At 42.5% G+C, this 14,962-nt stretch overlaps 1 protein-coding gene across 1 annotated transcript in view; it reads left to right on the top strand.

Moving 5' to 3' along the window:
• The first annotated feature begins 439 nt into the window (after nucleotides 1-439).
• Nucleotides 440-14,962, top strand: part of Mau2 (Mau2 sister chromatid cohesion factor) — a 47,593-nt gene continuing 33,070 nt past the window's right edge. Inside the window, exons 1-9 of the mRNA XM_084593351.1 lie at nucleotides 440-781; nucleotides 1,175-1,192; nucleotides 1,284-1,349; nucleotides 1,925-2,020; nucleotides 5,006-5,128; nucleotides 6,603-6,758; nucleotides 10,223-10,372; nucleotides 13,278-13,368; nucleotides 14,081-14,184. Of these exons, the coding sequence (XP_084449477.1) occupies nucleotides 545-781; nucleotides 1,175-1,192; nucleotides 1,284-1,349; nucleotides 1,925-2,020; nucleotides 5,006-5,128; nucleotides 6,603-6,758; nucleotides 10,223-10,372; nucleotides 13,278-13,368; nucleotides 14,081-14,184 (1,041 nt within the window). The 5' untranslated portion in view covers nucleotides 440-544. The remainder of the gene's footprint in view (nucleotides 782-1,174; nucleotides 1,193-1,283; nucleotides 1,350-1,924; nucleotides 2,021-5,005; nucleotides 5,129-6,602; nucleotides 6,759-10,222; nucleotides 10,373-13,277; nucleotides 13,369-14,080; nucleotides 14,185-14,962) is intronic.

Below are 14,962 nucleotides of genomic sequence, written 5' to 3'. Positions count from 1 at the left end.
ATATGAACCCAGAGCAGGATGGGAAACGTACGTAGAACAGCCAGGGCGCAAGCCTTATGCAGACAAGACCCCAGTGTAGCTGTGATAAGAGCTGCGGGACCTGCGCTAATAATTGGCGTGCAAGTTTGATCGAGATTTGCGATATTAAAGAGAAAGGGCGGCGAGAGGACCGATCCCTGCGCCCTTATTGTTGCCGATCGGGGATGTCATCCGAGTGGAGATCTACCCGAAAGGAGGCCGCTCCGACCCTGAGTTCACATATTTAAAACACAACAGCAATTGGTTGATATGTTCAGTTGGGGGTGCCTCGATGCGCGCGGCAGCAGAGGGGAGTGCGCGACCCTGTGTTCGGCTGACGCAGATAGGGGTGTTCTAGGGAATTTCGTAGGGAAACTTTGCTTCAAAATTAAGGGGGGTAATAAATGGTTTTGCAGGTTGGCATCACTCCAGTCAGCGCTCCAGTCATCGCTTCCTCTAGAAAGTGCTCCTGAGGTCGTGGCGGTCGTTGGTCGTGGCTCCAGTCCACAAGCTAGCGACATCAATAATGGCTGCTGCAATGGCGTCCGGCGGGGACGCGACCTACCTGGCTCTGCTGGGTTTGGCCGAGGAATTCCGCACCATGAGCCCCCCGAGCATGAAGAACTGCATTCGTTGTCTCTTGGCTGTGTTTCAACTCAACCCTGCCCCCAGAATCGCAGCTTTGACGCACCTTCAATTGGGACAAAACCTTATGCTCTACACTAACAACGCTGATCTTGCCCAGTCGCATCTCGAGAAAGCAGTATGTTTGCTCTCGTATTCCACTTCTTATTGATGTAGAAACGTGACTGATGCAATCATTTTTTATATTGTTATGGTACGCTTTTGCGCGACCATTAGTAGCGGTGTAGTTGTGCCGTTGCTGTGAGTATTGTCACACTTCTGAACTGTAGGGGTTCAGTAGACGAAACTTCGAGGAAGTGATTTTCTGTCGTTTGGTGTAATTTTACTTGTAAATAGAGTTTTAAGGGAACGTTGTAAAAATAGTTGTGCAGCGTTGCGGTGTTTAAATGACGATTATCTACCTGGTTTCTGATTTGTGATATATTGGTTGCGCGTTTCCAGCTGTCAAATTTTTAGTTTTGGTTCGGTGATTTCTGATGGCTCACAGCATATCATTGTTTTTCCTTTTCAGTGGTACCTCACCCAAAATGTATCCTTTCAATCTTCTGCTGAAGAAGTTGTCTAACTTTTGAAAGACCAAAAAAAAAAAAAAAAAAAGATCCTTTACTTGCTGTATGCAGATTCCCAATATGGATGACGTGAAATTTCAGGCAGCCAGTGCTTTGGCTGATCTTTACGAACGAAGAGTGAGTTTACCCATTTTGGTTGTTTTTTGCCCCTGGCTTCAGCTATTACTTACGATCGTGAAGTGATATGCTGCCAAATTCGAATGTGGTGCAACAGCATTTGTGGCACTGGCAGGCCTGGTAATTCACTTACAAGGCATTAATATTGGAGAGTAAGTGTACAAGAAAAATGCAGCATTCATGTTCTGCCTAGCATTTATTTTTTATCATTACTTTATCACAGTCAGTTATGTGTGCATGTCAACATTCATACTGTCGTTGAAGTATTTTAAGAGTTGCGAAGGTGCATAAAGAGTTCCAACATCTGTTTTTAATTTAAAGTGGTTGCATGCCACGCAGTTGTGATAGTTCTGTTAGGGGCAGGAATAGACACCCACATGGCCACAGGAATGATGCCCAGTGGCTCACTGTTGTCGCCCAGTCTGTCGCTGCTTTTATAAGTTGTTCTGTACTGTTTTAGATGCTCATGCAAGTGCTAAGATACGCGATAACGGGTTCACTTCTGTTTTAAGGCAGCTTCACTGTATTATAGAAAAAAATGTGTTGACACCTGTGTTCTGCATTGCTTAAACTAGAACCAGTCGGCGCTTGCAAAGCAGATCCTGAATACTGCCATTGAGTGTTCCCAGCACTCCACATTTTGGCACTGCCGACTAATTTTCCGAATTGTGGTGAGTTATTTCTCTTTTTTTCTGCATCACACTAATAGTCTAGTGCATTTAGTTGCATTGTATTCAATGTGTAAAACAGGGAGGACAGAAAATATCAATGTTTAGCCTTCTTTGTTTAGCATTCAGTTCATAACATTCTTCTAGCCCATGCTGCATTATTTAGTACCTGCCTTTTTATAGTCGTGGTGCTTGTTGAGAGGCAGGTTGAAATTATAGAAAAGTCCAGTAGCACATGAAGGAGGGTTGAATAATGACAAATTTAATGCATTCAAAGTAAGTAGGAGCAGAAACTTTTTCTGTTTAGGCATTATCTACCAAAGGTAAACTGTGGGATCCACGGAGCAATAGAGATAGCGTAACTACGAGAGAATAAGTGCAAGTTAACAATGATGCTGGCAGAGGAACGAGACAAGATGAGTTCTATGTGCAGAAAAGCAGTGCTTCTGCATTTTGTTTTGCTGTTTCCTCATTGGCTTGCACTAATTCTGTTGCATTTGACTAGTGGAAGTTAGCATGTTTTTTTAATGCAGGAATGAATTTAGCAGCTACATTTCATCTTCCTTCTTCTATCTGTCCACACCGTGAGGAAATGACTAAGTCAACTAGGCCGCATACATGGGTCATTCCATACCAAACGTACCAGAGTTTGTGCTCGAACCTTTTGGAGCTCTCCACTAAGGCGTCTCTCATAGCCTGAGTCGCTTTGGGACGTTAAACCCCCAAACCAAATCCTTCTGATCTTGTCGATAAAATTTGTAGCTCTTTATTGACAATTCGGGTGAAAAACATTTCCTGGTCATGTGAACAGCCCCCCAAATTTCCAAAAAGCTTGTCTCACTAAAAAAAGCTAATCAAACATCTTACTTTTGCACTTAAAAAGTTTTTACAGATAGTAAATATGCATTGCAGTTTTTATTCCCACAGCTAACAAATTTGCAGCACAAAGCTTTTGTGTTGTTTTTTTTAATTCTTTCCCCACCAAAAAACATCATTTTTGCATTTTTTTTAAATTCTCTTTCGCGGCATTGATGAGCAACATGACATTTTGCCGCTTCTCTATAATATGTGGTGTCTCAATAAATGGCTTAACTGATAGTATGACGCAATATATTTCAGAAAAAAATATACATGCAGACACACGTGCATTGCACCAGTTGGTTAATGTAGGGATAGCATGGCTTAGGCAGCGAATGTTTGTGTTCGTATGCAGGCTACTATATAGCTGTGTATAGCTACGTAACTTTTCAGTACAGGTTTTACTCATTACCATTTCATTTGCTAGTGCACATCTGCATTAAATGTGATTTATAATTGGGTATCGATTTTTGCATGCTTTTTTTTTTTTAAAAGACGTGATGTTTATTTTTTATTATGCAGCCAAGGCTGTGAAAGCAGAGATTCTGTCATGGTGTTACTGCATCATGTAGTTCTACCATGCCAGGCCTCAAGTATGGCTTCACTTCAATTTTTCCTTAAAATTTTTTTGAGCTGCCAGCGATGCAGAAATGACTTTGTTTAGAATACTCAAGGTCTGTAAGAACATAAATTCATTTTTAATGCATATTATGTGCTGCATACAACAAGCCATTGTGAAAGCATATAGAAAACCAGTGTGTAGATGCAGCAGAAGCAGCCGACATACTCTTTGGGAGATTCCTGACAGATAGCGCAGCCATCCCGTTTGCTTGGCATACTGCACTGATTTGAAAATGCACTACACTAATGCTGTAGTAAAATTGTTATATAATAATAACAGGAACATTTTCTTAATGGTATAATATTCCAGAGCACAATTTGTAGAATTTAAGAAGGAACTTATATTATTCTGCACAGTGCGCTGATGTGTTTTGGCTCTGTAGTTTTGGCTGCATAGCCAAAAAAAGTTGTCCACATGTAAATGCGTTCTGGTACTTTTCCGAGTATGTGTTCAGCTTTTCTAGTCAAGGCCAGGGTATTAGTCATGGCAGGGAAAGCATAATCATGCTACATACCTGTGAAATTTGGCTGACAGTCCGACGTCTCGTAAGATTTTTCATGCAACATAACATGCCACTTACCTTTGAAGGCATCCGATGGCTTTGAGGCATTGGATATGAATTGGCAAATATTTGCCTTTGTTCAGAGCAAATATTTGTGGGCCTTCGAAACTCATATGTGCCAGTCTTTTTGTCAAAAGGTGTGGTAACATTGCTTGCTAAGAGTGGTACTGTTGCTTGTTTGTGTCACACTAAATACTGCATTTTCATTCACTTCAATGAAATATTTTTTGCTGGCATGATATGGCTGTATATATATATATATATATATTTTAAACAATGCACCCTTTGTGGACTTGTGAGATGACAAAACAGTTTAACGGACAGAACATTCAAGGCACAGGATTGAATGCCAACTGCATGGAATCTTTTATACAGGCCAAGAAAGTATAAAGGAAGGACGAAAACAGACTGAAGTAAAAAAAAGGAGAAAAATTTGCAGCATAGAAAATTTTTTCAAGCACAATGTGCTTGTCAGGTATAAAACCTTGAAATGGGCAATTAAATATGCGATGAACAAATGGATACACATGTACTCGCACTCTTTTTCTTCTTTTTCTTTGTACAATCACCTTTTGTTGTCCTTCCTACATATATAGTTCTTTACAATTAAGGTATCCACTTATTAGCTAAGAGTTCATCCCATGTCTATAAGTATTCCTCCCTCGATAGACCTCGTAAGGGCCATTAGGGAAGAACTGATGCTTTGTTGAAAGGCAGTAATATCGTATAACTGTTGCCAAACAGCGCCACTGCAAATTATCGCATTCAACAGATTTTTAATCGTCTCATTCCAGACGAATTTCACGCATTGAAAGTGATATCTGTGTGAAGCAGTGCTTCATTATGTGTGCCTAGAGTGATGCTATGGCAGCTACAAGCAGAATCCTGGCAGAATGCATTGGTGAAACTTAGTTTAGACTCACTTGCTCTTTCTTTCCACTTGCAGCAAATGCTTGCCACAGAACGAGACTACCCAAATGCATGCAGCTTTTTGAGCATGGGAGCCGAGTATGCCCATGTGATGGGGGCCCAGTACACTCGCATTCTTTTTCTTCTCAGCGAAGGCATGGTGAGTTTATACAAACTGTTGCCAGCGAGAACTGGACATTATGCTGTGCATTTCTCTCTTAATTTGGCCTGCTGTCCTTTTAATTTCATGCGCTGTGCTGTGTTAGATCAGTAGGTGGTGAAACACTTTAAGATGATGGGGATATAGCAGGCGAGTAATTGCTCAAAAAATGCTAGAAACGAAATGTGAAAACTAATTAGTGGTTTTTGTGTGCTTTTGTAACCTTTTCCAATTTTTGATTCACTCTCAGCAGTTTTTTTAGGCTGCAAGAATTATTTCTTTGCGTTTAATGAATGCCTAGAGTAATAGTGAAACTGGCACAGCTTTGCGACACTATGTTGTATCGTGGTTACTCCCTGCGTCAATCAAACATCCTTGATCGAAAGGAGTATCTTTTGAGCTTCCAGCAGCTCCTTTCTTCTGCACAGAATCTCCCAGAACAGGTTGATTTCATCACACTCACTGCACATTTATATAGCTTGTGTGCTAGCCATGGCACCTGTAGTGAGCTCATCATTGGTTTACCACTGCTCTTAAGCTTGAGGCAGCCTTGGTACAAGTGTCCAGTCCAGCCACATTATGGATTGCTATGGGGGGTTTTTCGTCTAGGTTCTACAGATAGAATCACTGCGGTTCACTCTCACTTTAATACTGTGATTAGGTAGTCTACTGTAATTTTGTCTAAACTGTTCTTCTGGTATGCTCATTTGTCATAATTTTTTTTTTATGTGAACACCGTACATTTGTATTTGGCAGTGAGATCTGCTCTTTTTGACAATGTACACAAATTCCTCAGTTCAGTTTTTTTTAATATGAATGGGGAATATTCATAAGTCTACAATAAATTTTGTTTAGCCTGGAAACAAATCGTACCAACCAATTTAGAGGTATATTTTTGTGTCTTACTACATGGCCTACTTTGCCTTATCTTCGGTTGCCTGGATGTCCAATCGAGCTGCACGCACTTGAATGGGAGCTTCTGTACATGCAGATGTTATTTGTGTGTGACATGTATCCTCGCCCATGCAGCAAGAAGTCGCATTTATTGAAGGTTTCCATTTCAATTATTAGTACCCTTGGGGTCAGTTGACATTACACAGAGAAGTGATTAAGTCAATAATGCAATAAACAAGAGCAAAAAATGCTGGAGTGTTGTTTTGTAATTTCATCTATAACCCAACATTTCTCCAGAACGAGTAAATAATGCACTTGTCTGTGTTGGCACGCAGTGTTGACAGCCAAACTGGCCATTTCCTAAACAGTCTGGCATAGGTGGCAGCAAGAAGTTATGCCATGGTGATTTGCTAGATGGAGAGGGTGCACTTGCCAAAGAGTGAGAGCATTCCGCGCTCTAGGCCAAATCTCTGTGATGAGCAGGCTTTTAATATTTTCTGCGCTTAAAGGCTGTGGCCAGTCCATAAGCCTAGGGCAGACCTTGCAGCCAAGCCTTTTCTTTTCTTTGGTGCTTCCCCAGCTGTTGATGGTGGATCGCAAGCTGCCCGAGGTGCATCAGGTGCTCAGCCAAGCAGGGCAGTTGGTAGAGGCTTGGCAGGGCTCCACCCAGCACAAGGAAGCACTCAAGGTCTTCTTCCTCGTCCTGCAGGTCTGCCACTACCTCTCGGCCGGACAGGTATAGGTGCCACCTTGTGTGTGTGTGTTCTGTGCCACATAATGCCACCTTGTAGACTGAAGTGTGCAATAGTGCGCTGGTAATCGAGGAGTAATTACTCATTCTTTCTCAAGCCTTAATTATATAATGCATCATTGTGCGTGCAGCTCCGAAGTTCACTTGATTGCAGTCGATGATCTTTTTTTGGGAGGTCTAGAACTAGCCCCTTTAGGCAGTGCGTCCGCACTGCAGTGGGACCTGAAAAATGTTATGTAAAAATATAGTCGAGCTCGCTTATAACGAACCTGAGCGTCACGCGGAATTCGTTCGTTGTATCCAGAAGTTCGTGATATGTGGGCCACTCACAAAAAAATCGACAGTAAAAAAAAAAAAAAAAAAAAAAAAAAAACAAAAAAAAACAAAAAAAAAAAACATTTATGCGGAAAGAAAGTCGATCGTTGTCTGCCTCTTAAGTGCGCATCCGATGGCAGCAGTTTCAAGCTTGTTCAAAGATGCGATGTGTTCTTCCCCCAAAGCCTTAAAATTACAAAATTTTTAAATGCCTCAATAGTTCACTGCTGTGCCCGCGTTTATGGAGGGTGGCTCCGATGGCTCGCTGTCGTCGCTGGTGATGCTTCGGTGTCACTTGATGCCCGCACTTCCCGGATGACCGTCTCATCGCAAAAAGGCTCCGTGACTTCAGCAGTGTCGTCCGCATCAACAAAATTATGCCAATCGGTACTGCGACCGGCCAGGTCACCGTCAACGTGTTGCCACAAGTCGTCATCAGGCTGGCTTTGTTGAGCGTCTTCAATACCCGCTTCAGTTGCATCGGCGAAGCCGGCCCTGCGAAAACAATTCCAGATGGAATCGGGTGTCACTTCCATCCACCGCCAAGTACAGCGAGATATTGAGAGGCACATTGGCAGCGCGACGATCAACTGCAATCAACATCCGCTGCACAGCACGGCGCCGGTAGGCCGCTTTAAACGACCGTATTATGCCCATTTCCAGCGGTTGCACTTTTGATGTCGCATTTGGGGTCAGAAAAAGCAGCTGAGCTGCCGTTAATAGAGCCTGCATATGGTGGGCAGTACAGTTGCCAGTGATGAGAACTTTGCGCCCTTTCTTTGCCATGCTGCTGTCAAAATCGATAAGCCATTCCGTGAACAACTCGCGTGTCATCCACGATTTTGAGTTGTGTCTGTACCGCACAGGTACATAAGTGCGGAAGCAACATGGCTTCTTTGACTTGCCGATGACAAATGGCAAGCACCGATCGCTTCCGTCCATGTTCGTGCACAGCAGTACAGTTATCCGCACTTTGCTGTGCTTACCGCCAGCTCACTTGCCACCCTTCTTAACGTGTGTTTTGCCAGGCAGCATTCGCTGGAATAGGGCCATTTCATCGGTGTTATATATGTCCCTTTCAGCATACCTTGATACATGGGCCAAGTTTGTTGACAACCACGTACTGACGTCTCCGTCATTTACTGCTGCCGATTCGCCGTTGATGCATGTGAAAATTATCCTGTGGTGGAGCTTGAAGCTATGTAGCCAGCCATTTCCAGGGGAAAAATCTGGGAAGCCCAGGAGGAATGCAAGGTCATTTGCTTTGGACAACATCAGCGGCCTGCTGATAGGCACATTGCGTGCCCAAGCGTCACGGAACCACTTAAGAGCGCGTCTTCAAAGTCTGTATATATGGCCTTCCGTAGGCTCTTCTTCGTTGCGGAGTCCATGGCGGCACTCTTGTAGATTTTATCTTTCTCTTTCAGTATTGTGGATATTGTTGACTTTGACAAACCATACTTTTTAACCAGTTCGTGATTCTTCGCGCCTTGAGAAAGATCTTTCAATATCGGAAGTTTTGTGGCCAAGTCCAAAGCTTTACGCTTCACTGTTGAAGTAGATGCTTGCGAATCCGCCGCCTTGAATATAGGCTTCACACCACTAGGAAACAAGCAATGCACCAGCACAACCACAAGCAAGAAAAACAAGTAAATGACCTGCGCACTGCGCCACTGTTATAGTAATAATTGGTTCACAGGAAGGGAAAGGCGCAGTATTCGTCTCGCTTGTTTTTTGTGGACATCTGAACCGCATGGTAAGGGAAGGGAGGGAGTTGGGAGTGAAAGTGGAAAGAGACAAAGAGAAAAAGCAGAGCCGTAGTGGAGGGCTACAGAGTAATTTCGACCACCTGGGGATCTTTATCGTGCGACTGCGTCACTCAGTCGTGAGACGCAGGGATAGAGGGAAGGGGTGAGGGGGAAGGGAAGGCGAGTTCGACAGCACGTGATTGCATTCTACGTTGTCGATTGGTAGCAAACTTAATTGTTGCTCTGACATTGACGGTGGCGATTGGGGTTCCGTGGCGAATGATTTTTTTGTTTTCTTTTTTTTTGTCCATTTCAGCGTTTTCTTTGCCGTGTCGCCACTCCTGTGTGCCTCTGTCTTAGATGCCGCGAAAGATAACCCGGGAAGTTGCTTGCTGCGTTGGGGCCGCTCCTCGTTTTTCCAGTGAGATGCCGTGAGAGATAAACCGGGAAGCCTCTTGCTGCGTCTGAGCCGCCCCTCATACCTCGGACGAGATGCTGTGGGGGAATCAGGAATGCCAATTGTCGCGGCTTTCAGAGCACAGGATCGACAGATCTCAGCATGTGGAAAGTGGTCCGCGGCACCAAGGCGTTCGCTGTAGCCGATCGGCTAGTCTCACAGATGTTCGTTTTAGCCAAGATAGAGCGCGATAGCCCTAATGTATATTTCTTTCATAAGAGGCAGATAGGTAAATAAAATCGCACTGCAGTCGCAAAGCTAGCAGCAGGCACAGGGCTGTACGCTCGCATGTAAATAATGCTGGCTAGAAGACGATGCGAGTGTGCATCCACACCGAGTAGGGTTCGTCGCTGCATTGCAAGTTGACGGCTCTTCTCGACCTAGAGGCCAATGGCCAATGCATAATTTTTAATAATTTTATGCAGAAGTATTTTGGGTGGTCATTTTACTAATTAAAATGTGATGGTGGCAACTAGTTGCTGCCAGCTGCCTGAAACATTGCTTGGCATTCTGGATCATACCAGTTCTCCCCGTTCATTACTTGCATGTCCTGCAGTGAAAGTAATCGTCGATTTCAGGTAGCGTTTTTCAGAACTAAAATGTATGGCCATTTGCGTTAGCTAAAGATTGTGAATTAGCTCTTTGCTGTTCACAAGCTGTGTGGACGTGCCATGGAGCGCAGCGCCGGCTCTGCTGTGGTGATGAGGGGTGTCCCTAGCAGCCACTCCTGTGACCGTTTCAAATTTTGCGGGGAATTTTTATGACCAGTAGATGTATTGAGGAACTTTGCTCATGTCTACTTTCAGTGTTGTAAGTGCAGGCACACACAAAAAGTGCATTTTTGTCCAACCATTGTGAAAAGCTTTTCCCATTTAAGCAGCTGAGACATTTGGGCCACTGCAGTTTTGTTTTCTCTTTTCTGCTGGCAGGTGAAAAGTGTGAAACCTTGTCTGAAGCAGCTTCAGCAAGGGATCCAGACTATCACGTCACTGCATTCTGATGAAGAAGCTGTGCCGTCCAATCCTGGGGATATGTTTCATTGGATGCCCAAAGAGCACATGTGTGTCCTGGTCTATTTGGTAAGTGCCGTGTAATTTAAGTCCCACTTGTACGGTTTTGTGATATGGCTCTGATCTAGAAAATGTGTGTTCGATCCTAACTGTGGCTATTTTTGTCTCGATGGAGGCAAAGGTCAAGATGCTTGTGTACCGTGCAATGTCAGTTCACATTGAAAAACTGCTAGTAGTAGAAGTTATCCACAGCTCTCCATTATGGCGTCCCTCATAGCCTGAGTCGCTTAGGAATGTTAAACCTCATTAACCAAACCACTTTGTCTGCGTGTTTTGTCTAATCTTTTTGTCTTTAGTAATGCCGTAAATAGGTGGCTGTCTCTACAAATTGTTGCATTGTTGTATGTGACATTATGTGCAGTGTATCAAAGCAGACAAAAGATTATTGTATATATTTTGCGGTCTATTTCCGTTGATGTGCTTTGTTTCACGTAACTCTGTTTATGCATTCAAAGCACCACCGTGTCTGCATTTTGTACCTCTTACAAAGGTGTGTTAAGGAACTCTTAGTTTCATAAAGTGTGTGGAGTCCTTGAGAGGAGAGTCATTTCCAGCCTACAGAAATGTACAGTCCTGAGCAAAAGTGGTACACTCCACGCTCTACGAGAAAACTGTCCATCAGATTTTTTCGACAGAGAAGCAGTTAGTAAAACCTTGTTACAAGAGACACTCAAGGGAACCCAAAAAGGTGTCTCTTGTAACCAAGGTCTCTTGTAACCAAGGTCTCTTGTAACCAAGGTCTCTTGTAACCAAACATTCTTATCAACCCGTATGTGTTGGCAGTTTAGATTCCTTTATCTAAATTCTGCTCCATATTATTGTATTGTTTTGTTGCATATGTCAGGAACCAAGAAGGAGTGCCTCCTTTTGACTGGGAAGTAAAAATGTCCTTATTGTTTCAGCCACTGTCATCACATTCCTGTGTGACTGAAACAACAGGGACATTTTGACTTCCCAGTCAAGAGGAGGCACTCCTTCTTGGTTCCTTACATATTGCAACAAAACAAGACACTGATATGGAGCAGAATTTAGTTAAGGGAATCTAAACTGCCACACGTACGAGTTGGTACAAGTCAGCTGCGTTGCATGAGTGCACCTGGGTTAATTGTGTCTCATATATATAGTGAAGAAATTCCTTTAGGGACCTGCAAAAGTTCTCCTTAGTAACAGAATGTCTCTTGTAACCATGTCTCTTGTATGCAATGTTTTTAACATGGCAAACATAGGGAAACCAACTAAACCATTTTCAAGTGTCTTTTGCAACCATGTCTCTTGTAACGAGATTTTACTGAGATTTCTGAGATATGCATTATGTACTCTCCTTGATATACTTGCAATCTAGTCCAAGCAATTTTGTGTGGCAAATTTTTTGATACTGAAAAAAATGCAATCGTTGCGGTTCGCATGGAGTATACCACTTTTGTTTACAGGTGTATATGTCTACTAAGTTGTCACTTGCAGCCGGGATTATTACATGGTGTCATTTCAGGACGAGAAGCTTTGTGAGGCATGAGATAGACCACAACAAGTTTATACTTGAACTTCAAGGATATTATGTAACCTTGAAAAAGAAGAAGGATGCTGATACTTAGAGGCCTTTTGGTGACTTAGTAGAGTGCCTGACATATGTCTGTGACACCTTTCTTAGGGCTTTCACATGGCTTTTGGTGTTGAGGACTGTGATGAGTCTATTCATTGCCAGTTGAAATGTGGCTACCTATTTTTTTGTCACACTGAATTTGAATATGGAACAATGCGGTTGAGAATGCATTGAAAGCAGTGTGGTGATGTAATGGTGTTTATTTTTTCCCATCAAATACATCAAGCACATATCCACACACAAGAGTCTCTTGAAGTGTTGAAGCTAAGACAGCACTGCATAGAGGCTATGAGGGTAGTCCCAAAATTAGGGTCTCCAAAGTGCTGGGGCTGCAGTGAAATTATCTTGCTGGGCTAGTCAGTCTTCGTTTGCAAATGTTTGTAATCTCTGCTGCCAGGTGAGAAGTTTGAGCAGTTGTTCGATCTTTGAATGCAAGAGGCCATCAACCTATAAAAACTCATCACCGAACGAAGCAGTGTCACTTCCTTCCTGTTGAGCGCCACAGACGGAACACTCACGCATTCCCCTTCTTCACCCGAAGTCATCTTAAATGCTTTGATAATCTGTCTTTTCAAGTGTCTTTTCAAAGTGAGAGGCTAAGGGAACACAGAAATTCCGCATTGTCAGCTCCAGGAAAGCTGGCAACCCATTGCTCTCGTTGTCGAACGGAAGACGCTCAGCAGGACTCGAGGGGTAACCATTGTGTAGCAAGGTTCACCGAAACTAATATGCTGGCTGGCGCAAAAAGACACTTTGAAAAGACAGATTATCGAAGCATTTAAGATGATTTCGGATGAAGAAGGGGAATGTGTGAGTGCCGTCTGTGGCGCTCAACAGGAAGGAAGGGATACTGCTACGTCTGGACAATGTGACAAGTAGACGCAATTTGCCATTATTTTCGTTTTATTGTTCCTTCAGAATTTTTTTTTCACATTTTTTCTGAATCTTCTGTTTTCTTCTTCTTATTGTACCCTTACGTCTTTTGTGATGCTTTCTTCTTCTTATTCGTATCACAAATAACAGCCACTTGGCAGTGAGTGCATCATAGGTGTGAACGTCTTGCTTTAATCTCTTGTGTGTGTGTTGTGTTTGTGTCTCCCTTCCCTCCATATTCAGAGATTGCGTGCAGTAGATGTGGGCTGTGAGGCGGCACATAGCATAGGTTCATTGGGGTCAGAAGTCAGTTTTGATGAAAGCTGGCATGTAATGGTGCAGTTAGCATGAATATTTCATTCGTCTAGTCACCATGTCTTTGGCTTTGCATGCTTTTGTGCCGACGTTCATTGCCCTAATTGCTGCGCTGTCTCTTGCCAGGTGACTGTGTTGCATTCAATGCAAGCCGGTTACATGGACAAGGCCCACAAGTACACTGACAAGGCACTTATGCAAATTGAGAAGCTTAAAAGTGAGTTGGCATCATCTTCTCTTGATTTTTTTTTCTTGTCATGAGTGCAGTGGCACTTACAGCCTACAGTCTTAACTGTACAGAAATTTTAAGTGAAAATGTGTATTTTGTCAATATTTTTTACTCTTATGAAAAAATTATAGGTTTTTCGTAGTTAATCTCATATATAATGCTTATAGGTGCTGTTCATACCTCGCAGTATGAATAGGTGCTGCTCACACCTTATGTCAAGAAATCCTGTTTAACATCTTTAGTAAGTGAAAGTATTGATAAAAACTTCTGTTACTCATTCAACTTTTAAGTTTCCCCAAATTAGTTTACTATTTGGATTATACATTTTCTCAAATAATATGCTCTTATCTGCAACCTTTAAAAAGTGATTTAACGCGAATTTGACCTTATTACTAGTCTTTTATACTTCTGTAGGCACAATAGAGTCATGTTTAGGCACAGTGAAGTTTTTTAGACTGTTTTGATCCGTATGAAGACTGAAAAAATTAGTTGCTTTTTGGACATTGCTTTGCTGACTCATTTGCCAGGTGTCAGAAATTTTTTTTTTTTGCTGATGTACCTATTATGACCAGCCATGTTTATGCTCTGGTAGTATGTGCAGTTGTTCCTGAATGTTGGCTGGGGTTGCATAGTTTGCTGGATAGCTTTGCAGAGACCATTTTTTTGAGTACATATTTGTGGATTTTTGTGTCCTCCCCAGTTGTTGACAGCAACCCAATCCTCCACTCATTCCAACTGTTACTTCTGGAGCACATTGCTATGTGCCGCCTGGTTATGGGTAATAAGACCCTTGCCATTCAAGAGGTATGGTTCTCCTATGTCAGTTCACTAGAATCGAGCACTTTTCTAGTCATTCACTCGGAGCATCAAGTGTCAGATTTCTTTGTACACGGATTTTTGTTAGGGTATAGTGTGTTGAATTTGGACTAGCGATTTTAAGCAGCAAAGGATTCGCTTAAGCTGAAACAAACTGTTAAAGAGCCCATAAATAGGATTCTGCTGTGTGGAAACAAATGCAGCGGTCATGAAGTCTGGTTGTAAATGTCTGTATTAATATTTTTGTTCTACAGATTGTAGACAGTCAACAAAATAAGCATGATGTGTAGAACCACCTTCGCCTTTTTGAAAAATACTGTAGGACGAGATTTGACATTAATAGGCAGTTTCGGCATCGAAAGGGATCATTTAGATGGTTAGTATATGCGCTCGACTTTAAGTTCAGTAATTACACTGTGTAGGATAAGATAAATTTAGCAAGATGTTGGATAATAGAAGTAATAAGTGGTGATGATGAATGCTGCTATCAGCTAAGATTTTTGGGAAATACTTCTGAAGCAACAATCCTTTATATTTGAAAGATTAGAAAGTTTAGAAAAATGTTTACAGTGCAGTCCTCTTGAGACAATATTGAGAAAACCGGGAAATACAATTTTTATAACCAATTATTGTTATATCTGCACCGGCAAAAAAAAGAATACACCCACATATTTTCCCATGCATGTAGGCTTCCCTACTTACCAGCGATGAGTGAGTCGGGTAAAACAACGTGAATTGTCGTAAAGAGCACTGAACACACCTCATT

This window comes from Amblyomma maculatum, chromosome 2 (genome assembly GCF_055883805.1).
Source record: "Amblyomma maculatum isolate TAMU_Amacu chromosome 2, ASM5588380v1, whole genome shotgun sequence".
Taxonomy (NCBI): domain Eukaryota; kingdom Metazoa; phylum Arthropoda; class Arachnida; order Ixodida; family Ixodidae; genus Amblyomma; species Amblyomma maculatum.
This window is presented reverse-complemented; position numbering and strand designations above follow the sequence as displayed.